The sequence below is a fragment of the Fukomys damarensis genome, unplaced genomic scaffold (assembly GCF_012274545.1).
Source record: "Fukomys damarensis isolate Sample0158 unplaced genomic scaffold, DMR_v1.0_HiC HiC_scaffold_37, whole genome shotgun sequence".
Taxonomy (NCBI): Eukaryota; Metazoa; Chordata; class Mammalia; order Rodentia; family Bathyergidae; genus Fukomys; species Fukomys damarensis.
In genome coordinates, this window is record NW_022900949.1 from 68,226,552 (window position 1) to 68,240,897 (window position 14,346).

The following is a 14,346-nucleotide window of genomic DNA, read 5'->3' on the forward strand; positions in this document are numbered from 1 at the left end:
GGGGCCCGGGGGGTTCTCGAAGCGACTTTGCGTAGGTTTGCCGGTGTCCAGGCCTCCGGGGCTTGTGAGAAATGTACGCCAACCACGTAGGTGGATTCGTGAATCTCGACTTCAGCTCTTGCTCTATAGGTTTTTTTTTTTTTTTTTAATTCTCCAAGATGGCGAATTGCCATTGATTTCTCTTCCTATGGAAATTCATCGATATACCGCTATCCCGTTTACGAAACATACCTCTTAAAAGGGGGTGATTTTAGGTGTCTTTCAATAATCAGCAAAAACTGGGAGTGGAGGGCACTTCTCTAAGTCTTTCCTTCTTTACTAATTGAAGTAAAGGAACTAAGGCAGATTTATTGCATGATTTTCTTGTGCCTTGATGCTCTTGACTTGGTTGCCACATGTTTGGGAAGTATTTGACACTGAGCTTCCAGAACTGCTTATTGTTTTGCTTGTTTCTTCTCAGGCTGTTTCTAATATGTTGAAATATGGAATATGAGACCATTTCTTTAATTTTTTAGCTTTAAGTCCCCTTACCATCAAACTCCAACATTCATGTCTTCCCCTTAGGGGTGCTACTAATTCTTCTTTTACTACCTGACATGGTTTAGAATCTCTGTTGAACTCAGTCCTTGGTACTTGAAGATCATCTGTATCTGCAGTGGACTACAATTCTCACGGAGAATTGGCATCTGATGATCAACTTTTTTTCTGCAGTCCTCCTGTCTTTGTGTGAGAATTCCCGCTGTCTGGCTAGGAAGATTGCGGGAGTGTGCTTGGAAATGGCTGGGGCCTGCTATGACTCTGCAGTTCTGATGGGGGCGACGCCTTCCTTATTCATGGAATGTTAGAATTCACGGTTTCTTCTTTCCGGCTCTGGTGGCTGAACCTCAGTTTCTTTCCCAGTCTCCCTCCATTTTCTCTCTCCTTTTACAATTGCCTACTGCAGTGCCCTGGAGATTTCGTTTTGCATTTGCCCAGAGGGAAAACTGATTACCGAGCGAGATGGGAGGAGAAGGAAAGTTGGAGACAAAAAGGCATAGTGGCTAAAAAAGTAGGAGGGAAATACGAGTTTGGAAATACGCTGAGTGAGATCTGAAGATTGAAGTTCCTATCATCAAGGATATTTCTTGTTACTCCATGAAAACAGATCTGCTAAGTACATGGTTTAATTTAGGAGACTTTGCACCAACTTTAAATTTCATGCAGCAGCGTGACTGACTATAATGTGACTATGAAAGACAAGCTGTTGAGTTTATAGCTGAATCTTTACATAAGCACCTTCAAAAGCACTGACTTGATACAGTTTATACATAACTCTTTAAGTTTGTGGTTGATCTAGTGTCAACTACCTATTTAGAGCCACAGTTGACTGTGAAAGCAGATTAATTGATCTAAAGTATGTAAATTATGTAGGATTAGATAATCCTTCGGAAAAGACTAAATCTTGATTTTTACATTATCAAAAGTTGGCTGTCTTTTAGTGGTAGTACAAACTCGATACAGTCTTGTGTTCTATCAGTCTCTGAAAGAATCAACTACAACTTACTGTTTCTTTTTCTTTTTCTTTTTTTTTGGGGGGGACAGCCAATAGAAATAGACATGATTGTAGGAAAAGACCGGGAAGGTTTCTTTACCAACGGTTTGACTCTTGGCGCAAAGAAGTGTTCAGTGATCAGAGATAGTCTATATGTTGATGGTGACTGCACAATGGACATCCGGACAAAGAGTCAAGGTGGGGAACCAACATACAATGTTGCTGTGGGCAGAGCCGGTAGAGGTAAGCAAAGTATTTTTGTGATTAAAAGTTGCATGCCATCTTACAACTTAATAATCAGTTTCTTTAACATTTTGAATAGAAGTTAGTTCATAATGGCTGTTAAGGTGGTTTTTGTGAACTGTCTAGCACTGAAGAGAAGCACTGCTTCAGATTTATCTACTTTACACAAGTTGCACATACATGCAGCATAGTGCCTTTCATCTTGACTTCATTCATAGAACATTGATATCAACTCATTTTCAGCCTTAGTTAACTAGAAAGTTGTCTCAGACTGCTTGATTTGTCAAATGATAATTCTGTGGTTTATAACATTTTTAAATTTAAATTGTTTATTTTTATCCTTCATTAGTCTTTACTTTTGGATCCCCACTTCTCTTTACTTAGGTTTTTTAAGTTCACTGCTTATCATAATGAAAACTTGATGTATTTTTCCATTGGAAATACTGCTGGAGAGGAAAGGGATAATTAGATTGTTTTGTGGTAAGCTGTCCATTTACTAAAATATTTTTAAAGACTAATATGCAGATTTGAGAAGTAGGAAACTAGTTTATACGTAGCTGGTTCAAAAGGTGTCAGCATTATGGAGATTCTTACTGCACTGAAGACCTCGGTTTTTCAAAAGAAACTTGAGACTGCAGTTTATAATGCTATTTAATTGACTTGTCAGTATATTTAAATATATTAACTTGTATAAATATTTTTTTTAAATAGACAGGGCTTCTGTAGCCTCACTTGGCAAATGGTACCTCTAATTTCAAGAACAGTTCTACCATGTGACAGGACTTGAAGCTGCAGTTTCATGCTCTGGTTTTCCCAATTCCCTGTGATTATCGTAAAGGCTACTTTTATTCTGGAGTGAGTTGATGTTTATGGATATTTATAGGAAAATTCGATGACTTCTTGAAATAGAAAAGCCCCAAATATTAGCTGTTCTGAGATAACTGTTCTAAAAAGTGCATTAACCACAGATGTAAAACCACTAAGACTTTCATGTCATAAAGCACTACTGACATCTAGTGGCAGTGAACACATCTGATCTATACCTGTACATACATTTGAGGACAGATTTTTGAATTGCATCATAAAAGAACCTGATATCAGAAATAGCCTATTTCAGGATTTTAGACTTGGCAAAGTGAAAAATATCAATATGCATTACACTTGAATACTTTTAACTTGGCCTTTTCTCAAACGCTGTTTAAATTTGATTTTCATTTTCCTTTGAAAGTAACAAGCAGATTTATAGTCTCATTGATGACTTAGTTTATACTTAACAAGCATGCTGAACGCTTGAATATGTAAATAATGGCCTGAGTTTTAAAGTATATTTCTGGGGTAAATAACACATATGTCTTATCAACTAGAATTTTGCCCCTAAAATTAAAGATAAATTGCTTTTTTTTCTCCTTGGCTAGTAGAAAGGTAATTGTACAGAACTTTGCTCCTGCATGACAATGACAGAGCTTCCAAAATGCAGTCAACAGTTAACTGTATTGTTCTTAGTATATTACTAATTTAAAAGTTCTCCATTCCGGAGACTTAACTGATTTCAGTGCTTGACAGTTCATGGAAAACTAACTTAATGTTAACTTATTGATCAGGGATCTGTCTGCTAAAACTTAAGTGACTTTCTTGATTAACACTTCTTTTGAAACACTTTTCTTCTTTCTCTTTCAGTCTTGGTCTTTGTAATGGGAAAAGAAGGGGTCCATGGAGGCGGATTGAATAAGAAGGCATACTCAATGGCAAAATACTTGAGAGACTCTGGGTTCTAGCTGCTAGGCAGACTGTTAAGTATTAGGGGAAAATTGCTCTTAAACTTTCCTAGCTGTAAGCTTAAGTCTTAATTCTGGAAACTTTATTAGCAATGCAGGGTGATGGGGTATGAACCTGTGTCTCCTTTGTATCCCTCTGTTGGTGGGGAAAGGTGTCTTTCTTTCTGCCCTCCCCTCTTAAATAATTCTGTTCACTTTTGTTTTGTTTCCTTGTGTACTCCAGCATTGGTTATAGTCATGGGAAAGGAAGGTGTCCACGGAGGCACACTTAACAAGAAAGCATATGAACTCGCTTTATACCTGAGGAGGTCTGATGTGTAAGCAGCCTCTCCCCATCTACCTAGCAACTGTCTTCATCACCACCCCAGTTCTGGTCACAGTGCTACCAGACTATAGATGGTAGCTAGTTTTCTTTACCTATTTTCTAATGTCATGATTCCTGTTTGCCCAGCGGATCATTTGTATGTTAACCACTGTATGTAACCAACCTTTATCTGGCAACATAATTGCAGCACAATAATGATTTGCATGATACCTTGAAATTAGGGGGAGGGGGCATGCCAAGTTGGGCATCATTTTGTCTTAGCAATTAATGGGATATCGATTACTAAAATAAGTTAATATTAAGCAAGGTGCCGGTTGTACAATCTCTAATTTGATCACTGTCTTTTCAGCACTTTGAGCATTTACTTGGCTCATTAGTCTTCCTTTTGTAGCGCATGGTTGGGAGGAAAAAGTGCATGCATCTTTCCTTCACTCTTTTCTCAACCCTTCCTTTGCAAACAAAGTATTTGGTTTTCTTCCATCCTCTTTTTTTTTTTTCTTTTAAATGCAGCGCCTGGTTTATTTAACCAATTAATATCCCTTTTGCTAATGAGTTATTGAGAGCTGCGTAGTATGCTTGTAGTATTGTGGTTGCACTTAAAATTCTTTCATAGATCTGTAGGACATGTGAAGAGTGCAACTACAAAACAAGAGCAAAAGGCACTTCCTCCCATGACCTTGTAGTAACCATACTGATTGAATCCCCAGGGACATTCCATCATTGCAACAGCTCAGATTTTGTTCCTGTCTTTTTTCTTTGCACACCAGCTCTATTCTTTAGTAAAATTATAATGGCTGCCATTATGGACATTAGGTATCCCAACATAACCATCTGGAGTGTGTCCAGTTTGTTCTTCATAGGACCAATTATTATTTGCAGCTTGAGTTTTTATATGAAGTTGCATTATTGTGGACTTGGCTGTCTTGTGATGAATTTTTTTTCATATGTATTCTGTGCCATACTATTGTTAAAATGAACTGTTGCTATTGTGAGATGGATTTTACTGACCTATTAAGGGTTTCTTTCGAATGGCACTACTTTTGGGACATTCTAGTATTTGCTTCTATTATTTGGGCCTTGTGGATAATGTACAGATTTAAAAACAAATCTTGTTGCTGATTTGTCCATTTCTTTCCCTGCACTTTGTTACATCTGGGATACAGTCTAACTCATCTGATTTAATATGCATTTAAAAAAATGCCATAACTATTAAACACCTTGTTTACAGACAGATGAAATAAATTTATTCCAACCAAATACTCTAGACTCCTGTTGTTTATGTAAATTGTCTGCTTACTGTTAAGTTGATTTTTGACCCAGAGGATGTAAAGAATAGGCCACAATCTGCTGTAAGCATAAAAATAAGTAACCTAGGAATTTTTTAAATAGGCTTTGATCTATTAAAAGTAGCATTTAGTTATTTTAGGCTTACCTGAGGAAAACTGACTTTACTGCTAGAAAATATTTTCCTCTGTTGGTCTCTACATGTGAAATTTCGAAATGTAGTAAGCAGTAAGAGGCCCTAATACCAAGAAGAGTTTCTGTAGTACTGTGGATTTTTAGTGTTGAACTGTCATGTGACTTTAGATTTGGAATCTGTGGTAGCAGGCTTTGGTCAGCCTGCTGGGATTCACCCATAGAAGAGCAGAAGACATTATTTAGGCAGCATTTAAGAGAATTTGGTTGCTTTTACATATTCTGGCTTTTGGAGTAACATGTTGATTGTGACTAGTTTAGTACTGGTGGTCATAAATACTTTAGTATGTAGTAATGTTTACTAAATATATAAATTTAGGTCTATTTAGGCAAATCATTATTACCATGAACTGTCAAGAAGAAACTCAGAACTAGTTACAAATTCTAGACTTGACTTCCACTCCAGAGATGGAGAGTCTATCACCAGGAAATTCCTTTTTTGGAAACAATCACTCAGTCTGGTTCATTTTAAGTGGCCTACATAACAAAAGTTGTATTCTATTTGATTGTACATACAGGATATTAAACTATTAAGATATGAGATTTGGGGGATACTTTATTTGAACATACTCTAGAAACTTAACAGTAGGAACCTGGTATCAGCTTTTTGCTCTGTTAAAAGATTTGTGTTAAGGAGAAAAGGTTGGGCAAATGAAAATTTGTTGATGAGATTATGATTTCAATTTTGCAGTAATGGATACATTCACACATTAGTTATAATTAACTATTAAGATAATAATTAAGCAATGACCAGAATGGTGAGATCTTTAAATGAACGTTGAGAGTTGAGTAGACTATAGAAGGTTTATCACCAAAATAGTGAAAGTAGTCATTAAGACACCTCCACACAAGTATAAAAGAAAAACAAATACATGGATGCATACTTTGCTTTCTAAGGATATGGAATTATACAAACTTGTATACTAGAATGTCCCATCATATAACATTACTTAAGTAATACTGGAAAACTTCTGCAGGGCTCAACTTTAAGGAAAGTGAGTTGAATACTGATTTTGTACATAAGTGAAATTAGCCTCTAAAGAATGTCATAAGAAAAGGCTCACCAATGAGTGATAGATGAGGGTAGTGTAAAGGCAATATATAATATAGCAAGATGTTTATTTCTGGGCTATTTCCAGGTGACTGTATTTTGATTTCCAGTGTTTTCAACAATGTTACTTTCATAATCAGAAAATTTGTAAATTAGGAGTTTCAACTACTGAATTTTAATTTTACTGTCCTTTTCAAAAAGCTTAATTTTGCAATGAAATCACAGATTTCAAGTGGATACTGAGAACAGATAACACTAGCCAATGCAGTTAAGATACTTCACAATTTCTTTACAACTCAAACTAATTTTTGATCAAGAAAAAATTTAAATGAATCAAATCCTTAACCTGAAATCTGGAGTAAAGGAATATAACATTTAATATATAGCTATACATGTATGTAAAGTGACTTTTCACTTTATGCCCTAGACACTGAACTCAGTGTTTTGTTTTTATATTCTTAGATTAAGTGAAATTATGCAAATTATCAAAAAAAGTTTGGGCCATAAAGTTGTGACATTTCAACTTCTGCTTAATACAATGGTAAAACTGTTGTTCTTTTTCTAATGCCTGTATTTTTATCTTAAAAATTGGGGGCAGGAGGAGGTATGAGTGTCATGCTGAATTCAACTTTTTGTTATCCAAACTGGAAATAATCGTTTTTTGCCTGACTATAAAAGTTTTTTTTACAAATTCAGAGGGTATAATTTCCTCTTTTAATGTTACCTTTTTTAATGCATTAATTTTAAAACATTTTATTAGTACGTTTGTATTATATGTTAACATTCACCTTAGGAAGTGGGTACATGTACTTCATTTTTTTTCTAAACAAAGGGTTATATACCACTTACGCTTACTGCTCTGTATCGTGATTTTACTCAGTTTTCCATGTCAGCATATGTGTTGACTGTAAAGATGTACAACAAGTTACCATAACACATTTATTTTTGGAATGATTTTGGCTACAGTCTTGACTTTGGTTTTTGTAGTTTTTTTTTCGAAGATAACCTAAATATTATGAGTAGTTATTTTGTATAAAATTAAGTTGGTGTGTGTTTATCTTAACATAATCATTACACCTTTATAGCTGTCTGCATATAAAGCTATGTGGTAATAGTACGGTAGAGCATTTACTAGTTTTTAAAATGGAAAATTTTTATTAACATTCAAACTCCCCTCATACAAGGCCATATAAAAATTCTTAGTTTGATTATACATTTCTATAATTTCTACATAGTTAAAATGGTGTATAATTTAGCTTTTCATAATACATCATTTCAATACATTAGTTCTGTTAAGCACTTATTTTCAAATCCAATACTTGAATAGTTTCTTCTGTACATAGGTTAGCAGGGCTGATTAGCATAAGATGCTCCTTATTAAGAGGTATATGATCTGAGTATTAAAAGTTGCTGAAGTTTGGTATTTTTGTGCAGCATTTTCTTTTTGCTTTGATCACAACACAAAAACCCTTAAGGATACTGAAATCTGATAAGTCCAAAGACATTATCTGTTGAATCATATTCATATGTAACACTATAGTAGTAAAACCCTTTTGAAATCTGTACTAGTTTCAGATCTTACCAGGATAAGACAGCTTGGGTAAAACCCTTTTGTAATCTGTACTAGTTTCAGATCCTACATACCATGATAAGTTGGCTTGGGAAGAGAAATGAAGACAGCTTTGAGTTTTCTATGCGGTTCTGATAGGAGGAGAAATGGTAAAATACCTTGTTGCTTCTCACCAATGAAGGCAACTTGGGAAAACATCAGAATGAATTCCAACTCATACTTAGGTGATTTTAGGGAGGTATGAGCATTGGCCTTTGCTCATGCTAGATGGCCGCGGCGCTGATTTAATGTGTGAAACAAAACATTTGCATAAGATGATCTAAGTCTTAGTCGTGAGCTATATAGAGATTTTTTAAAAAAATGTTTTGGCTATTTTCATCCTTGATGCCTGAGTTACAGCACCAGACTGTTATTACTTATTAGTAAATAAAGTATAGTCCTGAAGATAAGTACCAGATAAAAGCCTGTTTTCATAATTGATTAAATTAGAACACTAAAAAATAAGTATTTCTACAGAAATCTCTAAAAAGAGCAAAAAAATCAAATTACATACCTAAATAAATGTTTTAAAGGGAAATGAACCTATCACCTTCTGAAAGTCACACGGTATTTGCTATGTTGCAGTCCCGATCACCATTGGGCTGCAACTGGACCACAACACTGTGTTCATTCACTTCATTTTCTGCCTCACTGCTGTCAGTATCTTCATTGTCATCGTCCTCAAAGTCTGAAGATTCTGTCACGTTCTGATGTGAGTGGGACTCTGACAAAGCCCCAAACGACTGGGCACTGACAGAGGCCAAAGGTCTAAGCAAAGGGGTGTGTTCTGACACTTCGTTTTCTTCTTGACTACTGTCTGTGTCAGAGTCGGAATCACCTTGAGAAGGAACAACTTTCTGCTTGCAGACTGGACAGGTTTTCTTGGTTTTAGTTAGCCAGGGGTCTACACACTTGCAGTGATAAGCTGTTGAAGTAAAGTATACATCTTCAGTTAGTAAACTATTGACATTATATTTAATCTCGTATTTATCAGTGCTGTGATCTGTATAAATCATGTAGGGACAAGAGAAGGGTTTGTACATATTTATAAATACACCTCTACCCTTTAATGAGACTACTAATTAGCACAGAGCCTAGCTTATGGTGCGCTAATGACTATTTTCTCTCTTCCCTTGTAATACTGAACTTAAATATAAATTAGTATATTTGTAAATTCAAAGCAGTATGTAATTACTCATACCATGGGAACAGGGAAGGATTCTGAGTTTGTCTCCATCTTCATATTCATCCAAACAAATGGCACATACATCATACTCATCTCCTATAACAAACACAAATAAAAATAATGAAATCTGTAAAAAAGGTTTTCAACTTGCCAAGTATTTTAAGTTTACATTTCCTCAGTTATTTTAAATCTCTTGATTATCTTTAAATGCTGCCTTTTGTTTTCTCTTGGATTTCAGTGAGTTATGTAACAGTTTAAATTCAAGGACCTGAAGTTTAACCGTTTATCTAAAGCACTTAAAAACAGGTGTCAGATTTTTACCGTGATTAACTTTGCAAACTTTTAATAATCATAATTTTGTTCATGTTTTACATAATTGTACTTAAATGTTAGTTTTGAAAATTTTACCACTTAAATTTTTCAAAGCATCTATCTGGGTCATTTTTATTTATTTTAATGTATTCATTTAATTTATTCATTAGTATTATTTTGTCATGCTGGGGATGATCCAGCATGGGATAACCAGGGTTTCCTTCATGCCAGGCAAAAGCATTACTACTTAGCTACACCCCCAGCTCTGGGTAATTTCTTTCAAATAAAGAAACATGTTAGATCATATTCAAATGTTTTTAATATATTAATGAATTAAAAAAATTTGAACTGAGACACATTGGTCTTCAGGTGTTCTGTGGTACTTGGCAAGTTACTGTGATGACCATACAGGGTTCTAAGGAATACAAAGGGCGGGGCACACAGGTACAGTAGTCAGTAAATAATGTTTATTACTAATATCTTTGCAATTTTAATTGTCTTAATGGATTTACTCCCTTTATAACCATAGAGGCTTATTATTAACTTAGTTCTTTTTGGAATTATAAGTTTTTAAAGGACATGACAGTTTTAAGTACAGTAGTTCTTTCACTTAACAGTGGCTTAGATACTTCGTGACTGCTTTCAATTAAGTCTTCTTCATTAAATCAGTGTTAGGTAAAAACTTAGAAAAATCCCAAGGAACAAAAGTGCGTTAAATTCATTGCCAGTCCCACCCCGATGGGTAACCTAGGAATATGTCAGAAATAAAGCCATTGTGTGGATAGATACATAAGACAGGAGTGGTTGTTCTTTTGAAATAATCCCTTTAATGAATGCTAGTCATTTTAAATACATTCAGGAAGAGTCCTAAATAGAAAACTTTAATAACAATTATCAATTTTTGTTCAGCATCTTGGGTTACACAGTATCACTCATCAAATACATGCAGTAAACAAAATACATACATATGTTAGGATCTTTTGTGGAAAGTGGTACAGCTGAGCCGACTGCTGGAATACTAAAGGACTTAAATGTATCTACCATGATCTGTGATTACACAGATGGTTCATTTGAGACGTTGGGGACAGACAGCTCTAATAAATCATGATTGATGTTCTCATAAATCGAACTTTCATTTGTAACTTTGTAAAAATGTCTACTAAAAACAGATGGTTAATATGATAAAGATGGGGAGATTAGCCTGGATTACACACATGGGCCCAAGAGTAGTCACAGGGTCTTTAAAAATGGAAGTAAGAGTTCATCGTCGGAGGTGAGTGGATGAATGGTCAGGGAGATGCAGTGGTATTGGCATCAGAAGGAAGTCACAAACCAGGGGGTGGAGGTTGCCTCGAAAAGCTGGAAAAGGTAAGGAAACAGATTCTCCGAGAGCCTCCAGAAAGTAATATAACCCTGGCAACACCTTGAATTTTGTCTTCTGAGACCTGTGTCAGGCTTCCAAACTGTGCAGAAACAGTAAATTTGTCCTTCTGAAGGCACTGAATTTGTGATAATTTGGTACTAAAGAAAATAGGAAATTATAAATAATACTTGCCTGGCTTATCTTTAAATGTGTGTAATTGAGGCTTTAGAGTCATTGAGTTTATATCTATCTTTTGATTTATTCCAAGTAATGGATTTATACTGATCTCATAATTCTTGCCACAGTATTCACTTTGAAGAAGACAAATCAAAATTCAAAGACACAGTATGTGATCATGGCCTAGGCCAAAGACTATTGCTCTATAGAAAATTAACCCCCATGGCCTTGGGCTAGTGATAAAATGGTAAAGTACATGTTAGGGAGTTCTTGGGGTTCACTGGTATAACCACTATGGAAAACAGTACAGGGAGTCTTCAAAACATCAAAAACAAATTCCATTTGACCCAGCTATTCCCCTTCCAGGTACAGTATATGCCCAAAGACATACTACAGTAATACATGCACACCCATGTTTATAGCAGCAAAATTCATAATAGCTAAATCTTGGAAGCAACCTATGTATCCACCAGATAAATGGCTAAAGGAATTCATGCACAACAGAGTCTACCATAAAAAAGGATAAATTTGAGTCACTGTAGGAAAATGCATGCACCTCGCAACCATAATTTTCAGTAAATCAAGCTTAAATATTGTATGGCTTTTTTATATGAGAAATCCAATGTATATATATAATGCAAAATAAAAGTGGGAAAAAAGCAAACAGTTACTGTGATCCAGTATGGCCAGTGTATCTAAAAGTGTACTTTGCTTTATTGTAATTGTCTTATATGTTTGTTAATTTGTTTTGTGTGTGGCTTGTTAGTCTAGCTGTTAATGTGTGTTTATGATAATTAACTTGAGGACTTGCAAAAGTAATTTTTTAAAAGCAGATTGGAAGGGGGAGAAAAGAATTCAGATGTGCTATGTACACATATATCCCCACAATGTAATCATGTACTATAAACATGTACTAATAAAAATTTTAAAATAAAAAATGCTTAGGGTTCATGTCTTGTTTCTTTAATTACCTATGTAACCTTTCAGAGGATTTTTTCCTAGAGGGAAAGCAAAAATGTTGACATACCTATATTTTACAGGTGTGAGGATGAAAAGAGATACTGCAAAAGTATACTATGCAGTGTTTGGCACATAGAGTATCTTTTAACCAGTTTCCACCTGGTAAAACCAGTCTGACAGGTATACTGGCTTATAACATGGTATAGTGAAGGCTGTGGTATTTCTAATATCCCACTTCCCTCCTGTCCAGCAGACGAAATGGTTTACTATCTACTAGAGGCAGTCTTTATAGAACTTTCTGTTGTACTTAGGGAAGTTATGTACTTAAGTTAAATATTCAGCAGCCTTTGAACTGTGAGTGTAAAAGAGGGGTTAGCTTGTTTTTAAAGCTAGGCTTGAATGCATTAGAAACACTAAAGTCAGTTGCTCCCCCAATAACTCACTTCTAGCCAAAATACGATTAAATTAGGTATGACTGAGGAAATTAGATTGGACAAACACTTCAATAAAAAACAAGAATGACAGCAAAATTCAGTTTTTGTCCCACTTTGAAGTACCTGAAACTAAAAATGGTAAAAAATGAATCACACATTGTAACAAGTTGGATATTCAATGGATACTCAAAGGCTGTGGTCTAGCATCAGATGATTATTGAGTAATTATGTTTAACTTAAAATTTAAAGCATTTATGTATTTTCATTTATAACCTTAGGTTTTTGAAATTAATTTCCTACTTACTCTGCTAATACAAAGGGCTCTAACTAATACATAAAAATAGTTTTACGAATAGCACTATGCTAAAAAGTTCTGTTGATTAGTGGTTCTCAAATAAATAGAAATGATTTTGTCACCCAAGGATATCTGGTGATATCTAAAGACATTTTTGTTTTTCACAACTGGGAGGTCATGTTCCTGGCATGTAGTGGGCCAGGGATGCTGCTAAACCCTATACTCCACAAGCCCCCACAAAAGAATTATCCATTCTAAATGTCAATAGCACTGAGTTTAGAAACCTCTTGGCTAACCAGACTTTGCTAAATTCATTGGTGGATATGATGGGTACAAGTTGAGGGAGGAGGGAGATCCATGTCTGCTATGTGAAGCAATGTGGAAATATTTTGTGGAATATATCGGCATTATTACTAATAAAGTTTTAGAATAATTTCCAGAAGGTACTTTTTTAAAGTCTCGTGAAAACGTTATAATTATGACAGGTAGCTGGGACAGAACTTTAAATTTCTCCTGTTTTCACCCCATACATTTCAAGCCTTAAAACCTAGCTTATCAGTTATAGCAAAAGCACAGGCCCATCATATCAGGAGTCACACAAGGCCCTAGGTAGCCACAGTAGTGGCATAAAGTGAGTATCAAGCCTAGGCTTATTTTTGCTTGCTTTTTGGTTGTTGTTTTTTGTCTTTTGGTACTGGGGATCGAACTCGGGTCCTTGCACTTGTGAGGCAGGCTACCGAAACGCTGAGCTAAATCCCCGGCATGCCTAGACTTATTTTTGATGCCTCTTTAGCATCTATGTTCAGTTTCCCAAGTCCTCTAAATATTTTCTGCAAAATATGTCCTGAATTTGTTTGCTCAGTTACTCTGGTTCCTATCTGGATTACTGTACGGGCCTTTTCTCTAGTCTCTCTTCTATTCCTATTCTATTTTTCTCATGTAGCCAGAATAATCTTGAAAGTGTTTATCACATCATGTCATTCTTATTTAAATGGCTCCCCATCTAAGAATAAAATCTGAAATTATGCTCATACCTATGATGTGAACCTCCTCTCTCACCTCCTCTCTTACCAGTCTACTTTTGCCCATCTTTAAAAACATATGAAAATAATTTAGGTGTAGGCTTGCATTTGGTCAAGCTGTAATAACATTTGAACACAAAATTATAGAAAGAGGAATAATTTCTAAAGACTTTAAAAGGTAATCTAAAATAATGTCAGTGCACACAAAACTGATGCAGAACTTGTTCACTTTTACAACAAACTAGTCCAAGCATTAAGTCAACCAAGAATAGGTTTCCTCAAAAGACAAAATAGATTGAACATTCAGAACTAAATACATAGATTTCACAAGGAACATATATGCCCAGGATGGAGTATTATTAGATTTAATAAACTTCAAAGCATACATTATTGTCCTTGTTGAGAAAGTGCCTTACCACTTATTCACTGAATCTGCCAGTGGGAAAAGCAATAGCAGTATTTTCAAGCAAATAAAAGTAAATGAGTATTATCCATCCCCCCACCCACACTGGTTCTCACGAAATACGAATAAAAGCAACAGGATAAAATATTTTTAAAGTCAATGCTTGAGAATTCTTGATTAATTT

General features: G+C 35.2%; 2 protein-coding genes across 4 annotated transcripts in view; one reads left to right on the forward strand and one right to left on the reverse strand.

Moving 5' to 3' along the window:
• Pfn2 (profilin 2) overlaps positions 1-3,821 on the forward strand; it is a 7,812-nt gene extending 3,991 nt beyond the window's left edge. The window contains exons 4-6 of the mRNA XM_010625348.1: positions 159-216; positions 1,417-1,774; positions 3,452-3,821. Of these exons, the coding sequence (XP_010623650.1) occupies positions 159-216; positions 1,417-1,774; positions 3,452-3,549 (514 nt within the window). The 3' untranslated portion in view covers positions 3,550-3,821. The remainder of the gene's footprint in view (positions 1-158; positions 217-1,416; positions 1,775-3,451) is intronic.
• A 4,021-nt stretch (positions 3,822-7,842) lies between these two features.
• The window catches only part of Rnf13 (ring finger protein 13), a 137,232-nt gene continuing 130,728 nt past the window's right edge, over positions 7,843-14,346 (reverse strand). For 2 of the 3 annotated variants that reach the window (XM_010625296.2, XM_019207640.2), the window contains 2 exons: positions 9,212-9,292; positions 7,843-8,935 (listed from right to left, as the gene is read on the reverse strand). In XM_010625296.2, the coding sequence (XP_010623598.1) occupies positions 8,571-8,935; positions 9,212-9,292 (446 nt within the window). In that variant the 3' untranslated portion in view covers positions 7,843-8,570. Of the gene's footprint in view, positions 8,936-9,211; positions 9,293-9,510; positions 10,868-14,346 lie in introns of those variants that run through there. The other variant, XM_019207641.2, reaches the window with a different exon arrangement.